Below are 18,372 nucleotides of genomic sequence, written 5' to 3' on the forward strand. Positions count from 1 at the left end.
TTTAACAAGTAAAATAAAAGAATGAAAAAAAACATGACTAGTTTAGAGAGCCAAAAATGTTCCCATCAACAGGTGAAAATACTTTTTAAAATTTTTATTTTTTTAAATTTTTTAAATATAATATCGATTTGTGTTTTTTTTCTGTGTCTGAATGGGTTAGCATTACAGCACTATATTGCATCAATCTTCATTGCACTTAACACCGGCAGTCACGGTCGCGTCGCTGTCACTACAGATAACAAAATTTACTATCGTATTCCGTCGCACGACATATACCTAAACATTTTTTAATTAAATTGATTCATATTATTTTTTGACATCTAATCAAAGATGAAGAAGAACATGGAAGTCTGGGTATTTACGGGGCTGACGACCGTCATAGGCTGGTTTAAGTGATCACTTTTCACACGTATGACATTCACCAATTCTACGCATTATTCACAACCACACTACTCAAATTCTTGGAAGTTCTATACATATGAACCAATTTAGAAACCTTGTTCTTGAATCACTAGAACTTCATCTATTGGTAAGATGAAAAGAAGCTTTTTATTAAGCAGAAACTCTTTATTAGTATGTGAGGTCCGAATCCTAGATTATAATCACACAAATGAGAAACGCCAGAAAATACCATTTTCATTTTTTATTATTTAAGCTTATAATTTGACCAGATAATTTATTTACAACATTTTGAGTGTGTCCAAATACTTGTTTACAAAATCTGGATTATCTCCAAATTATTATCATTGGAGATAATCCAGATTTTGTAAACAAGTATTTGGACACACTCAAAATGTCGTAAATTGTTTCACTTTTAACTTCCCAACCATAATTTCATTGCAAAACATGTGTTCGACCGAAAGCCACTTATGGGATTGAGGCAAGAGCAGATCGGCTGTCCAAACTTAAAACATAGTAAGGGACATTATTTTGTAGTACGTTTTTTTTGCCTTTTTGGACTAAGTAGAATCTACTTAGTCAAAAATGCAAAAAACGTACTACAAAAAGATGTCCCTTACTGTGTTTTGAGTTTGGACAGCCGTGATACTTCCAGAACAAAATCTCGACTTCGAACCTCCGAGATGAAGACTCTCCAATCCATAACCGGAAACACATTGCGAGACCGAGTAAGAAATACCGGCATCCGGAGCATGTGTAAGACGGAGGATATCGTGAGGTGGGGACGACAACGAAGGCGATACTGGAAGGAACATATAAACAGAATGTCAGAGGACAAACTTCCACGTATCACCCTTCAAGGTAATCCTGAAGAACGCAGACCCCCAGGCAGACCTCCGAAAAGATGGAAAGACAGCTGGGAGTCAACATCCCAAGAGCGACATGCGGAGGCACAAACAGATCTACAAAAAAAGAAAAAGAAGAAGAAGAAGAAGCAAGAGACAGATATACCCCTTTGCCTTTACACTACCGATCCATAGTTTAAAAATGCGAAATGCATCGAAAGACGTGTCACAATAGATTTTAAGAAAAAGTGGTATTTACCGAGTAAAAAAATAATTATAATAAAAATTTCAAAAATGTAGATGGTCCGTTTTGGTAATGAGCCGATGACACACAAATCTTGGTAAAATCGCAAGAATTAGGCATGCAGGCACCTCCATAGCTCCAAAACAATAAATTAAAACCCGGCGCTGATCGCCTCTCTATCGCTCGCGCGACGGCGCTATACAAACAGCGCGCGGGGGTATTGCGCCATCCTTCTCTGGCAACCCTGAGCGCGAAGGTCCCGACCTTGCTGGAAGAGTGAGCGCTGTATAAAAAACCACACTACTGTTGTTCCTTGTGCCTCGGCCTGCGCGCCGGCGGCGCTATACCGCTTGCAGGCGAAGAGACAAGAGCGATTTATCGCCGCCTATCTGATGTAAGGCATTCCCGCGATGTGCGTCGTCAGGCGGTAAAGTGTTCGAAGGTTTTACGAGTATCGCGTTATAGTATTGCGACGGTTTCGGCGTGTAAATCGAATGAGCCAAAAACAATAAAACTTTTTTTTTTTATATCCCTGCATGGATGGGATCACCATCACTTTCCCCATTTAATATCACACTGCCTTATCTTAATATCTGCCCACTTAATATCGTGTCTCGTCTATGATAACATCATCAGATATCACCAATTCCTCATCGTTAACAATAGGAATGAATATATTAATTAATACATACTTATGTACAATGATTAAAGAAAACACTTGTTTTTTACCACTTGAGTTTTATTATAGACTACATGTTTCAGAAGTTAAACTTCCATCATTCAGGTCTGTATAGTAACTAAAATATAAAATATAAAATTGTTCTATAAATAAGGAGAGGGGAAAGTAAAGGGAAAGGGTTAGTCAAGGGGCGGAGTTTGAAAACAAAGGAAAAATGGAAAGCAACGGTGAAGAATTATGAAACAATATATTATTTAATAAATTATTATTAGAAATTAGGTTTTTTTGGATTTCTAAATTTTCAAGATAATTCATAATTTGGCCTTTATATGGAACAAGGTGTAATAATTTTAATTTATGAGAGTGAAATGAGTGATTAGTATCTATTATGTGATTTGCGTATTCCGAAAAATAATTACTAACAAGACCGCTATGATGTTCTTTAATTCTAATCTTTAAATTTCTCGCAGTTTGGCCAATATACATACAATTTACATACTTATGTATATTAAATGTTAAAATCAAACACCGCTTTTTTGAGTATACTAAAATGTATTTTATTGTTAAAAAACATAAAAATATTGAATAATAAAAATTGTTTCGCCTTGTTGGCAACGTTTGGAAAAGCCATAACCAGGCGAAACAATTGTCACAAAATTTATTTTTATGTGTTTTTAACAATAAAATACAGCAAATACTTACGATAGTTATAGGCTTAGTTAAGTAATCACTTTAATCACGTGTAACATTCACCAATTCTAACCATAATTCGGTAGTGTAAAGGCAAGGGGGTATATCTGTCTCAGACCAAATTTTACAGGAGAGCAAAAACAAACTTTTAAAATTGAATAACTCATTTGTTTTATTGCATTTATATAAACATATCTTATAATAATACAATAAAACCCTTATCCGCACACCAATGGTGCATAGGGCACTGTGTCTTATAAACGCAGTGTTATCATGATCGTTTTACACATGAAGGAAAGGTGATCAGCCCTCCGTTTCAGGTACCAGTCCATGGTAATATTGAAAAAATATTACAGTGAAAAAATTACTTATATTTATTTTTACCCCCCTTGGGAATCGAACCCGGGACCTCCAGAACGGTAGCCGAGCGTGGTGACCATTACACTACGGAGGCAGACTAATTTTAATAAACATATCTTAATAAAACTAAATAAGTATTGCAACTACAGCTTTATCCTATTGACAGATTAGGGAATACACTATTTTAGACATTTTGTGGAACAAACTTAGAAAATAAAAAATAATTAACAGAAATACCCCTTTGCCATTACACTACCGAATTGACCATACTAATTACTTATTCGTTTACGAAAACAGCGTCGTTTTCCGTCGGCGGCCATTCTAGGCTGATTACTTTTAGACTAATTTACGGTTTAGGCCGAAAAGTGATAAATTTTAGCGTGACGCCGCAGAAAAATGTCTCGGAGCCATTTATGGCCAGCATCCTTGGGACCGCAGCCTGCGACTCACCGCCGCTTGTCAAAGTCGCCGTGACATTTGGCGAAGGACTGTGCGCAAATAAGCAGTCAAATTTGCCGGTGAAGATCAAAAGTACACAAAAGCGCATTGAGCGCAGAATTCATTCCACCGGAGAGTTCACATATCGCTCACTCCTTTTAACAACGTCATATATCAAAAACTATCAATTTTCAGTTGTGCATGTTTTTGGAATGCCCAGAAAATGTACTATATCCCAGCAAAAGCGGCATATTATAAACTTAATATTTACCCGCTACAGGGCAGAAAGTGTTGTTTTTGCATTTTGAAGAAAATATATTGTTTAATTATTTTTTTGAATACTAAATATTTTTCAAATGGAGAAAGAACATTCAGGTTTTACCTAAAAAGATCTTTTGCACAGTAAAATGTTCAATAAGTGGCTTGATATTTATTTTCAATACATTTCATCATATTTTTAAACTTTAAAAACGATCTCCTAAAGAATCAAGTTTTTTGATATATGACGCTGTTGAAAGGAGTGAGCGATGTCTCTTCACGCCCGATTCTTTTAAAATAATGTATATTGGAGAATAGGTGTCTGCGGAGAATTTTAGGCTTGCGGTGGTTTGACTTTGTGAGGAATGAAGAGTTAAGGCGCAGGACGCATCTTGGTCACGACTGCCGTCAAGAAAAAGCGATTCAGTTGGCTTGGCCATGTACTCCGCATGCCCCCCATAAGCAGCTTGTGCACTCCACGGAATTTTACCGTCCGGCAGTCCGGTTTTGGAAAATAAAAGCGACTACGACAGTTTAGCGTGATCGATTTACGCGCAACGTGTTCACGCACCGATCAAGAGCTCCGATCCGAAGAAAGATGGACAAAAGCACAAGCCAATCATCCGTTTTATATGCTAACTGAAAAGCCGGACGGTAAAATTCCGTGTAGTGCACAAACACCCATACAGTTGTTCGACTGTCATAAGTTGTAATTTGTTTAATATTTTGTTTTGAATATTGAAAGCATTAACTTTGTGGATCATATTGATATATTATTTCGAGAAATAAAAACACTTAGTGTTCTGATCCACTCACATTTTTATTAAACAACTAGTTTCGGCAACAACCTGAAGAGGGCAACAGGTTGTTGCCGAAACTAGTTGGTTAATAAAAATGTGAGTGGATCAGAACACAAAGTATTTTTATTTCTCGAAATAATATATGTTTAATATTTCTTCCATGGGAGTCCGTCGTTTTGTTTGACGTGTTTCTGTATTTTAGACCTTGTAATTTTACGTACGTTTTCATAAAGTGTGTTAATTGCGATTTGTGCGCCTTATTCAAACGATATATAATTTATATTTGAAGCACTAACTTTGTGATTTTACAGTTTCTAATTAAAATGTAACTTTGTTTTAAAATTGATCAGTCTTGATAAAGAAGCGGTTAGCTTCGAAACCGGTAGACATTATGATTAAGTTATAATAAAATATTAATAGTGATTTTAAAACAAAGTTACATTTTAATTATTCGAACGAATTTGATTTTAATCTCGTGCGTAGTATTTGTCTATTGAAACACGTCAATCGTTTGCCTATCTTCCGAGTCAGCCTACATTATAAGGTGCACTAGATGCAAATGTTTAGGAAGCTGTGGGATATGGACCTTGCATACAGAATCCGGTCGGCCTCGGCTGTAGATTTTCGGCTCTCAAACTACTTGCATTTTATTATTTATCATTATACTAATAAATTATAGTTAGAATAATTAATATCGAGCTTTTGAACAAAACGTCCATGTATATTTCCTTACTATTTTTCACATCACATATCAATTGTAAAATATTCGAAGTACAGTGGAACCTCTCATAACGAGTAATTCGCATAACGAACAAAAAAATGGAAAACTTGCTCCCTTAACGAGAGAGAATTTCGCATAAGTGTCGGGTTGTGGTCCCGTGGTTAGTGTCGCGGACTCTTAAGTCAGAGTGTCTCGGTTCGAACCCACTCTACCACAATTTGATACCTATTTCTAATAAGAGCCGCTTAGGCTCACAGAAATAGTATGAAATTGAAATATTTGTGTGAATAATAAAAAACACAAATATTTCTCTTTTAATTAAAAAATTTAAAAAATATAAAATAATAATGAGTTACAGAGAATGGGTGAGTTCCCTTTTCACGACATTCACTTGTGAGCCGGGACTTCCGCCCCAATTAAAATAAAAAATGTTTTGCTTTACGAGTAAGAATCTGGAACGAATTATGCTCGTTATGAGAGGTTCCACTGTACTTCATCATGCCACCTTTAAAAAAAATAACCCGCAAAGCCTCTACTTTTAGAGGCTTGTCTACGGTAGGATAGTAAGTATAGGGAAGGCAAAGGTGGAAAACGCATCTTCTTGCATAAATCTTTCTTGAATTTATTTTGCAATTGGAGGATATCGAACCCGCGACGCCAATTTCGCAGTCGAGCGTCTACGGGCCTGTACTCGGTCTTCATCATCTCTCATTTCTTCAAACACTCTAATCATAAATTCCTTTTACTAATTTATTTGTTTTCTTCACTCATTGGTTCCACGTGTCCAAACCATCTCAACACACCTTTCTTAATTTTGTCGATAATCTCGGTCTTCCTTAGTTCATCGCTTGAAAATCTTGTCATTCATCATTTTGCCACACATTCGTCTGAGGGATCGCATTTCGATTGCATTCAGTAAACTGAAGTACATTTTTGTTTGTTTAAAGTTGGATTCTCCTTATTGTGTACTATCAAGATATCACGATGTCAAGATAACACTGCGTCAATACGATGCAGTGCCCTATGCACCATTGGGTGCGGATAAGGGTTAGAAGAAGATTGTGTACTAATTGAATTATACTTTCATACAAATATGCATTTATTATCATTCATTTTAATCAGTTCTCTAAATTCGGATAGCCTTGGCATCTATGTGGAGAAAGAAGATGTAAATAAGGAAACAACTTCTTCGTCGATTTAGATAAACTGATTGAATAAAATTGATTCGCCATGAATAATGCTATTAGTTTTTTTTTAAATCGTAGAAAAAAATCTTGTTTCAATATTTTTTATCTATTAAATTTGTCTGACATTGAAACCATTACTTAAAAATACTTATCATGGACATTTAAAAATAATCAATGATATTGACGAGGAAGGAAAAATTAAGCTGTTTTTTTAAACTGTGTCTTAACTATAGATTTTTAAAAATATTTTAATTGTAAGTATATATTTTTTTCTTATCATAAAAAATGTATGAAAGTGAGGCATGAGGTAATGATGCGAACGCAGTCGGTAAAAGGAGCAGAGGAAGACCGTGGAAAATTTTACATTATCAAGTATTTCCAATAATTGTGCGTGGTCAGGTCAGGAGTCGAAATAATCGGCGGGTATGTGTGAGGAGATGCATGTTTTCGGAATGCCCGGAAAATGTACTATATCCCAGCAAAAGGGGCATATTTTTAACTTAATATTTACCCGCTACAGGGCGAAAAGAGTTGTTTTTGCATTTTGAAGAAAAGGATTTGTTTAATGATTTTTTTAAATATACTATATATTTTTTAAATGGAGAAAAAAAACATTCAGGTGTTACCTAAAAAGATCTGTTGCACAGTAAAAATTTCAATAAGTGGCTTGATATTTATTTTTAATACATTTTATTATATTTTAAAAATTTAAAAACGATCTCCTGAAAAATCAAGATTTTTGTTTTATGACGTTGTTGAAAGGAGTGAGCGATATCAAGTACTTACATACAATTTTTGTAACATTTAGGCGTAGTTATTTATGGTAGACCATTGACATCAATGCCTGACAGTGATCTAGTTACAAAGTAAGTCAGTGTCAAATTCACATTATAATATATTATAATTATGCGCTAAAACAAACAATAAAAAAGTGTTTAAATATTTTTTTACAAACGTTAATCGACGCAGTGTCCTTAGACGAAGTGTCGGATTTTTGTGATGTTTGTGATAAGAATAGAAATGGGATATATTAACAGTTTAAGGCGCAGTGATCGATAGCCCGCAACCTGATTTTCTTTATTAAAGAAAACACCACTTTTTTAACCACTTGAGTTTATTTATGACAACTAGTTTCAAAAGCAAAGCTTCCATCTTCAGGTCTAAATGTAAACTAAAATATAATAAATCAAAAACTGCTCTATAAAATTTTTCTTTAAACCCAGGTAACATTGAACGTAATTATCTTCGAAATAAATATACGAGTATAGTTTTGAAAAAAAAAGAGTTATAGAAAGGTAAGGAGTTAAAAAAAAGTATATAAGTATTTTTTAAATATATGTATATTTATTCTAAATTTTGTTCGCCTCCGTGGTGTAATAGTTACCGTGTTTAGCTACCGCGATGGAGGTCCCGGGTTCGATTCCCACGAGGTGGGTAGTGAAAATAAATATTAGTGATTTGAATTTAATATAACCCTGGACTGGTCCCTGAGGCGCAGGAGCGCAAGTAACAATCAAGATAACACAGCGTCAATACGACGCAGTGCTATATGCACCATTGGGTGCATATGACCATAAAGGTTAGAAGAAAAATGCTTATCTGAGTCATGAATTATGTTCATACATTATGTATACCGGCCGATTATTCCAGCCCTATCCACGCCCAAGTACAAAACTTTTATATTCCGATTCGCTGTGCCTCTCCAAAAAAGAGACTGAGCTCTTGTGCTTGGAGAGGGACTTACACTCATGGTTTAATGTTATGTGATAAATAGTATAATAGTATTTTTTTGTATATTTTTTCAAGATTTATGTGTAATGAGCTTTAATTTTTTTAAATATTTTTATGTCATCTATTTATTTTTTTATTAGTTGTAATAAAAGCTAACTTAAGAAATAATCGGATTCCGACTACATCCATTCTACTTTCTTCCTTCAGTTACTTCAAAAGGAAACATTTTTTTTCTTATTGTAGGATAATTTTAAATAATAATAATAATTGACTTGGACCGTTGTGCTTCCGAGCTGGTGGTATACAACTCGGTTAGCCTTGGCGCGGCTCCATGCACCACTCGACCTTGTTCAGCCAATAAGAGGCGTACGTTTTTTTACTGTTTAAATAATTCGGTAATCTAACGTACGGATCGTGACCGGGTCTCGAACCGAGGACTTTCGGACTAAAAGTCAAGCGATTAACGCTTTGTTCAATGGCGCCAGCGCCGGCGTTGCAATTCGACGCCCGTGGCTCTGCGGTAGGGCGCGTGCGACGATGCGAGGTCGCGGGTTCGATCGAATGAAAATGCATTTAATAAAATGAAATAAAATTATTTCACAAGCGAAGGCGTGGAGTATAATAAAATATTGAATATTGAAATAAATGCATCATAATAATATCGATAATTCATTTCTACTCGCACCGGATCTAACTGCGAGCATTTTTCAATTTGCAGTCTTAAGTAAAAATGTAGCATAAATATAATTTATACATTTATATATTAGTTTATATACTTGTCCGCCTCCGTAGTGTAATGGTCAGCACGCTCTGAAGGTTCTGAAGGTCCCGGGTTCGATTCCCAAGGGGGGTAAAATAAATACAGGTGATTTTTTCACTGTAATATTTATTCAAAATCACCATGGACTGGTACCTGAAGCGGAGGGCTGATCACCTTTCCAAGATAACACTGCGTTTATATGACACAGTGCCCTATGCACCATTGGGGTGCGGATAAGGGTTTTATTTTGTTATTATTATATATTAGTTGATCCCAGCTACACGTTGCTGTGGCTCAGTCTAGTCGAATGGAAAAGAAAAAAATACAAATGAATTTTGAACAATTATTTACATCCTTATTTATATATAAGAACGCTTACATAGCAAGTCGATATTCATATCATGGTGTGTCTTAATTTTCACATAGTTTATCTTGGATATGAGCTTTGATCCTTCTCTTTTCCCCTTCTCCTCCCTCCCGCCCCTCTTCCAAGTATTTATATTAAATTACATACTTGTGTGAAATTTTTCAACTGAAATGGTACAATTACCTGTCTTTTGTTAATCGTTAATTTAAATGTATTTATGTAACTGTTCCGTTAAATTTCCAAATAAAATAATATAGAATAGAAGACAGATCGGCTGTCCAAACTCAAAACACAGCAAGGGACATTTTTTTGTAGTACGTTTTTTTTGCATTTTTGGACTAAGTAGAATCTACTTAGTCCAAATTGCAGAAAAACGTACTACAAAAAATGACCCTTACTGTGTTTTAAGTTTGGACAGCCGAGATATGCATATACGCATTTTATTTGATGCAATATATATATATATATATATATATATATATATATATATATATATATATATATATATATATATATATATATATATATATATATAATATATATATACATATATATATATATATATATATATATATATATATATATATATATATATATATATATATATATATATATATATATATATATATATATATATATATATATATATATATATATATATATATATATATATATATATATATATATATATATATATATATAAACAACTACTACTACTACTACCATCACGCCGTTTCCCCGCAGGGGTAGGCAGGGGTAGGCTCTTCTGTCCTGACATACACTCCTCCTTCACATCCATACATCTAGTCATACATGCCCTCCGATTACGCAGACTTTTGACACCGCCAGATTTAAGGTTCTGATTGTTCTGATCGTGTCAAGTCAGAAAATAAATAAATACTAAATGTTAAAAAAAATAGCATATCAGATTTAAACAACGATTATAACAGCAAACACAAAAAACGCTCTCCTTTGTCTAAACGCAGTTACGACAGTCGGTAGGCAGAGCGACAACGCCTTGTACATACGTATCTGCAGCATTACGATTCAATTGTCTGATACTACGAGCTGATAGCCCCCAAAACCTGAATGGAAGGTCACAAATCCGTGTGAAACAACACACACACACACACAGGTGGTGCGGAGTTCTCTTCTCTCTGCCTACCCCTGCGGTGAAGCAGCGCGATGGTTAGTTAGTTTCAGTCATTAAGGGACTATACGCTAGGAGCAGGAGTCATAATAAATATTTGTTTGTATTTTATTACAAGTATAATGACCTCCAACTGGAAAGTCATAAATTCAATTTGTTTTGGCTTTTTTTATTTTAAATACAAACGTATATACACACATATATATATACACACTTTATTTGTATTTAAATTGCATTTGCGTGTGTGTATTTAACAAAATAAAATCGTGATATCACCAGTATAAGGAAGCCGTCGCTATCGACTGTCATATACAGGGTGTGAATTTAATTTACTTGTCCGCCTCCGTAGTGTAATGGTCTGCACGCTCGGCTACCGTTCTGGAGGTCCCGGGTTCGATTCCCAAGGGGGGTAAAATAAATATAAGTGATTTTTTCACTGTCATATTTATTCAATATTACCCTGGACTGGTACCTGAAGCGGAGGGCTGATCACCTTTCCTTCATGTGTAAACGATCAAGATAACACTGCGTTTATATGACGCAGTGCCCTATGCACCATTGGGGTGCGGATAAGGGTTTTATTATTATTATTATTAAATTAAACACACCCATAGTTTTAATGTACGACTTTTACTTTAAAACTATGGGTGTCTCAAATTGGTGTGAAACATTTATCGTTCTTTTTAACATGAAAGAAGATGGAAGTCTGAGCATTCCAGGGCTTACGACCTATCATTTGGCTGGCTTAAGCGATCACTTTATACACTTGTGTAACGTTCACCATTCTGCCCATTATTGAACATCCATCCATATTGCATTGATTTTTTTAAACCTGTATATATGCAATGGACTCGATTACCCTCCATATGCTATTACAATTTTCGATAGAATTGGAAGTATGGCTGATTGTAGCGCCACCAGTTGAGAAATTTGAGGAGTATTTATTTAGCTTGCTCCGTTTGAACTGATATTTTGCCAACTACGCTTCCAACACACATATCGCTCACTCCTTTCAAGAACGTCATAAATTAAAAAAAAAACTTGATTTTTCAGGAGAACGTTTTTAAAGTTCAAACATAAAACACAATGTATTAAAAATAAATATCAAGCCACTTATTGAACTTTTTACTGTGCAACAGATCTTTTTAGGTAAAACCTGAATATTTTTTCTCCATTTGAAAAATATTTAGTAAATTTAAAAAAATAATTAAACAATACCTTTTCTTCAAAATGCAAAAATAACACTTTCTGCCCTGTAGCGGGTAAATATTAAGTTAAAAATATGCCTCTTTTGCTGGGATATAGTACATTTTCTGGGCATTACGAAAACATGCACAACTCAAAATTGTCGATTTTTGATTTATGACGTTCTTGAAAGGAGTGAGCGATATGTTCAAATGGAGCAAGTTAAAAACACTAACTAACTGACCATCACGCCGCTTCCCCGTAGGCATAGGTCGTCAACGTATCATTAATCGTAGAACGTCACATTAATCTGTCTTCGCAAACAATTTTCGCCTCTTCCAAATTCATACCTGCCGATTGTTCCGACTCCTGCCATTAATAAAGGTTTTTTTTACTTCAAATGGACGATTTTCAAACCCAATTGGAAGCCTTAAAAATTAAATTGGACGTTTACAAATCGAATTGGAAGTTTTACAAAAAAATGTTTTTCATATTGTTTTTTATAAAAAAAAATTAAAAATGCATTCCAAGTAATACTCACAAATTCAAAGAAATATTAAAAATCATATCTCAAAACTTGAGTACACATCGCGCGCACAGACTATGACATCGCGCCGCGCAGGCTTGCCAACTCGACGACTAACACACCTACTAGTCTTAAGAATAAAATATATGGGCAGGTATTCACACTGACGATAAACGTAGTACTGATATGAATATATTTTTTTAATTTCACTCTTTTTTTATGAAATACAATAAAACGTCCATTTTGCTTAATAAGACGGCCAATTTAGTTTGTAAAAAGTTATATTTAGTGTGTAACGCTTTTAATTCGGTTTCTTAGACGTCCAATTTGGTTCGTAAAACATTCAATTTGAAGTAAAAAAAAAACCTGTATTACACACCAAATGCCTAAGTACTATTTTGCATACATCCCGCAACATTTAGCCGTAGTAAGCGGAATAATGGTATTTTATTTTTCTTATTTTTTAACATCGTCAAATACCGCTTCGGTCAAGAACACCATGTATAGCATGTTTCTTGTTATTTGGGCTCGAATACGTCATGGTTTACCGTTCGCGCAAGGCCAGCGCGAGGCCTTGTTCGTCGAGGAGCCATTAAGGTCTAGTTTTGAACGTGCGTACTTAAAAAAAACTCTCGATTTAAGACCTAATCGACACACCATGAGATGACTTGCTATGTATCAATATGACGTCACGGCGGGTGAAGAAATTCACCGACACAAACAAATGTCGCTAAAAAGACATCGCTCACTTCTTTCAACAACGTCATATTATATATCAAAAATCGTAAATTTTCAGTTGTGCATGTTTTCGCAATGTCGAAAAATGTACTATATCCCAGCAAAAGCGGCATATTTTAACTTAATATTTACCTGCTACAGGGCAGAAAGTGTTGTGTTTGCATTTTGAAGAAAATGTATTGTTTCATTATTTTTTTAAATACACAAAATATTTTTAAATGGAGAAGAAACCTCCAGGTTTTACTTAAAAAGATCTGTTGCACGGTTAAAAGTTGAATAAGTGGCTTGATATTTGTTTTTAAAACATTTTATTATATTCCTTAACTTTAAAAACGATCTCCTGAAAAATCAAGTTTTTCGAGATATGACGTAGTTGAAGGAGTGAGCGATTTGATAGAGGGGAAAGCCATTTTTTAAACTCTATTTTAATGTAAATAAAAAATAAAACTACATTTTCCTGGCATATCAACACGAAGAAGAATATGGAAGTCTGAACATTTAAAGGGCTTACGACCATCAAAGGCTGGTTTAAGTGATCACTTTACACACGTGCAACATTCACCATTCTACCCATGATTGACAACCACACTACTCAAATTTTTGGAATTCCTAGATATTGTATATGATCAATCTCATGGCACAGTACATATGAGTTCACAACAGCCATCTACGTTGGATTGCGAAAACTTTTATTTAGCAAAGACCCTTTTTGATTGGTGCGCCGTTCTATTCTCTCTGCTTACCCCTGCGGGGAAGAGGCGTGGTAGTTAGTTAGTTAGTTTTAAAAGTTTTTTTACATGTTGACATCTCAACATAGATGAGAGAGAGACCGAAAAAGACTTGGCACGATCAGATCAATCAGAACCTAAAATCTGGCGGTGTCAAAGGTCTGCGTAATCGGAGGGCAAGTATGACTAGATGTTTGGATGTGAAGGAGGTGAGGAGTGTTTGTCAGGACAGAAGATTGTGGCGTTCCATCCTTTCTGCCTACTCCTGCGGGGAAACGGCGTGCTGGTAGTAGTAGTAGTAGTAGTAACGAAGATGAAAATTAAGCTTCATAAAATTTGTCCAAAATCTATCTCTGCCTAGCTTTAATCTCCCGTTCACCACTATCAAATATACTTTCTAGGTCATCATCCTCTCGCTCCACATGTCCAAACCATCTTAAATTGCCACTCTTCATTTTTAAAATTATATCTTACTCACTGAAGTTTATGAAGATCAATTATACCAACACCGAATAGTTTTGAAGGATTTATGGATCGATTGGTAAATAAAACATGAATCAAATCGTGACAAAGTTTTGAATTATTATTTCCGGACTACGAAAAAAAACAATGTACAAAAAAAAACAAATTTAACTGAGTCATTTTCGACATTTTTAGAAGGATTTTCCGAAATTTTGTCGTTTTTTGCTTTAATTTAATGACGTCTTTTTTGTTGCTAAAAATGTCCTTCATATCGATCTGACAATAAATATAAAACAGTTCAATATATGTACAGTAAAACCTCGTTATAACCGACTAATTGGGGGAAGAAGGTTAATTGTCTGTTTAAGCCGAAAGTCCGTTATATAAAAATAGGTTTAAAAATAATAAATATATAATTTATTATAATTGTCCGCCTCCATGGTGTAATGGTCAGCGTGTTTAGCTACCGTGCTGGAGGTCCCAGGTTCGATTCCCAGGGCGGGAGGTGAAAATAAATATTAGTGATTTAACACTGCAATATTTATTTAATATTACCCTGGACTGGTTCCTGAAGCGCAAGAGTGATCACCTTGCCTTCATGTAAGTAATGATCGAGATAACACTGCGTTAATTTGATGCAGTGCCCTATGCACCATTAGGTGCGGATAAGGGTTATAAAAAAATAATTATATTTTAAGCACTAACTTTGTGATTTTCCCTTGTATAATTAAAATGTAACTTTGTTTTAAAATCTGTTAAATATGTTTCAAATTTTTTCAAGGTTTTGAGACATAATTTTTGATTATCATGGCCGCTATAAATTGTTTAAATGTGGCGATACATGATTTTAAGCATATATGTATTTGATTTTAAACACGATACTTGATTTTAAGCATGATACTTGATTTCAAGCATGATACTTGATTTTAAGCATGATACTTGATTTTAAGCATACTTGATTTTAAGCATGATATTTGATTTTAAGCATAATATGTTATTTTAAGCACGCTACTTAATTTTAAGCACTAATACACTTATACATATTTAAACACACCTTTATTACATTTTTTTTACATCTTAACATAGATAAAGAAGAATATGCAAGTCTGGGCATTTACGGGGCTTACGAACGTCATAGTAAATAATATGAAAAATAACTCCTATAATTGGAGACAATTCAGATTTGTGAACAAGTATTTGGACACAAATGTTGTTAATATTGACTATTTAAGGGGTCTGGCAACCGTCTCATCAAAACTCGTCAATCTTTGCTGACGAAATTTCCTGTTCTTTATTTACTACTTCCTACCTCCTTACTCTCTACCAACTCTCCTTACCTCTTCCTCATATTAACTTATACTGCAAATTCCGCAAGTTCCTCTTCCCTTTGAAGTCATTTGGTCTGAACAATGTATGGCGGTACCCAGTGGCGTGCGTCGTGTTTAAATCGGAGTAAAAAAAAATCTCACAATTTTTTTTCCTCAAATAAACTATAGATACTGCCGCGTACTCAAACACGAAGCGACGTGAGAATGATATATGTATGAGTTCCGAATATTGGAGTAGTGTGTTTCCACCAATGGTTAGAAATGGTAAGAGTGAGATGATCTTTAGAAAATGACTAAAAACACATTTGTTTGCTAAATCATTTCCACCGTAATATTTTCCCCAATTCATTAACAGTGAAGCGCCCTTGAGGTATTATTTTACGAAAATGGCGTTATATAAGTTATCCAAATTTATTATTATTATTATTATTATTTCAATCGTGGATAGAATGGTGAATGTTACACGTATGTAAGTAAAGTGATCACATAAACCAGCTCACGATAAATCGTAAGCTCTGTTAAAACTTCTGATTTTCATATTCTTCTTTATCTATGTTGTAATTTAAAATGTAAAAATAACTCCAAATCCTTGTTCACAGATTTGTGAACAAGGATTTGGACACAACCAAAATGGTGTGAAATAAATGTGTCATTTAAATATCTGCATCTCCATGCCTTATCCGCAGGGGTAGGCAGGGAGATTAGAACGTTAATATGTAATCTTAGTAGGGCATTTTTTTGGCAAAGCACCCAAAATTGAGTAACTCTTAGTAGGGTGGGGTAGGCACTGTTTCTGCGCTCGCATGGAATGCACGCCCCTGACCTAGCGCGAGTGCTCGATAGGTAAAATGGACCATAACATTTGTTCTATAACCGTCGGTTCGCGTCGTAAACACTCCCCATCTTCCGGGTTACATGAACTAGCGGTTAGGTTGGTCGGAAACACATATCTGCAGATAGGTATAGGTACCTACACATCTATAAGAGTAGATGAGTTCACAGTAAGAGACCGAAATTTATCACCAATATTTCAAAACTAACCAAACTAACTAACCATCAAGCCGCTTCCCCGCAGGGGAGAGAATAGAACGCCACACCACTCTGTCCTTGCAAACATTCTTCGCCTCTTCCACGTTTATGCATCTCCTCATACATACTCCTAACCTGACTACGTTCAAGTACTTGGCATACTTGATCGTGCCAAGTTTTTTCGGACTTCTTCTGCTCTTTTTTCCACTTACATTCGCCTCATAAATTTGTTTTACAGTTCTTTCCTCACTCATTCGTTCTACATGTCCAAACCATCTCAACACACCTTTCTTAATTTTATCGATAATGCTTGTCTCCGCTTTGCATTCCTTCCTTATTTCACTATTCGAACATCTACCATACATCGTTTTGTCGCACATTCTTCTGAGAGATCGCATTTCGACTGCATTCAGTCTACTCTCATCCTACTTTGCCAACTCCATGTTTCACTTCCATACATTAGGATCGGAACCAGGACTCCGTTGTGTACTGCCAGTTTAGCTTTCGCTGATAGGTTTTTATTTGCTATAACTGATTGCAGTGCACCATTCACTTTGTTACCAATATTTCAAGATATTGTTATTTTTGTGGCTGAGATCTCAAATGACAAATTCGGAACGCGACCGGCCGTGCTAGGGGCCAGACGTGTATCTACGCCCAATTTTTTTTTAGAAAGTTGGATACATATTATTTGATTTTTTTAAAAGAATATACCATTTTTTAAAAACTTCTTACCTTTCAGTAACTCTTTTTTTTCAAAACCATATGTTTATTTCGAAGATAAACTTATTTTTTCAATACAAAAACGGTGTTTTAAACAAAAAAAACAATTACGTCTGGGTTTAGAAAACATTTGAGATAATTGAATTTTTTGCTTGTATAATATTTTTTGTATTGATATAATAAGATTTTCTTCCTTATAAATATATGGTTTGAAAAGAAGAGAGTAATTGAAAGGTAAGGAGTTTAAAAAATGATAGGTATATAGAAAATATTTTTTCAATACATATTTAAAGCAAAAAATAATTTTCTTAAAAAAAAACTGCATGGAGACACGTTTGGCCCCTCGCGCGGCCGACAAACTTCCTTTCGAATGGGCAACAATTAACTCTGTCTTAAAAATTGCCAGCATTGACCTGTATCCGTACTCGACTAACCTTTATTTTTATGCACTTGTCCATACAGGTCTTCAGACGTGCAAGGGGTCCGCTTTCCTTTTGAATTCTCGTTATCACATTATTATATATGCCGCTTCCTTTACTCTCAGTTGGTACAAGTCCTGGAAAAAAAAATTTAAAAAAATGAAATAAAAAAAATCGTTTGATTCCAATCATATACGGTGTTCCGAGTTTCAAATTGAGAAATAATTACAAAATAATCGATAAACTGGGAACCAGCGCGCTAAATTTGGAGAGAGTGCCTTTGCTGTTGCGGGTCCGATAGCGTGGAATGCTGGAGATGGATGAGAAAGAGTGAGATGATTTTAATTTTAATTTTATAGAGAAATATTTTTATACAACATTTTGAGTGTGTCCAAATATTTGTTCACAAAATCTGGATTATCTCCAATTACAGGAGTTATTTTCATATTATTTTTTGACATCAAAGATGAAGAAGAATATGGAAGTCTGGGCATTTAAGTGTGGTTGTCAATAATGGGTAGAATTGGTGAATGTTACACGTGTGTAAAGTGATCACTTAAACCAGCCTATGACGATCATCAGCCCCGTAAATGCCCAGACTTCCA

At 34.8% G+C, this 18,372-nt stretch overlaps 2 protein-coding genes across 3 annotated transcripts in view; one reads left to right on the plus strand and one right to left on the minus strand.

Moving 5' to 3' along the window:
* Positions 1-18,372, plus strand: part of Eip74EF (Ecdysone-induced protein E74) — a 408,268-nt gene that overhangs the window by 103,875 nt on the left and 286,021 nt on the right. The window lies entirely within an intron of this gene.
* The window catches only part of Lsm11 (U6 snRNA-associated Sm-like protein LSm11), a 46,001-nt gene that overhangs the window by 11,928 nt on the left and 15,701 nt on the right, over positions 1-18,372 (minus strand). The window contains exon 2 of the mRNA XM_088274277.1: positions 17,783-17,904. Within this exon, the coding sequence (XP_088130403.1) occupies positions 17,783-17,904 (122 nt within the window). The remainder of the gene's footprint in view (positions 1-17,782; positions 17,905-18,372) is intronic.

Source organism: Brachycentrus maculatus, unplaced genomic scaffold, assembly GCF_059751285.1.
Source record: "Brachycentrus maculatus isolate JH-2025_06_01 unplaced genomic scaffold, ASM5975128v1 h1tg000653l, whole genome shotgun sequence".
NCBI lineage: Eukaryota > Metazoa > Arthropoda > Insecta > Trichoptera > Brachycentridae > Brachycentrus > Brachycentrus maculatus.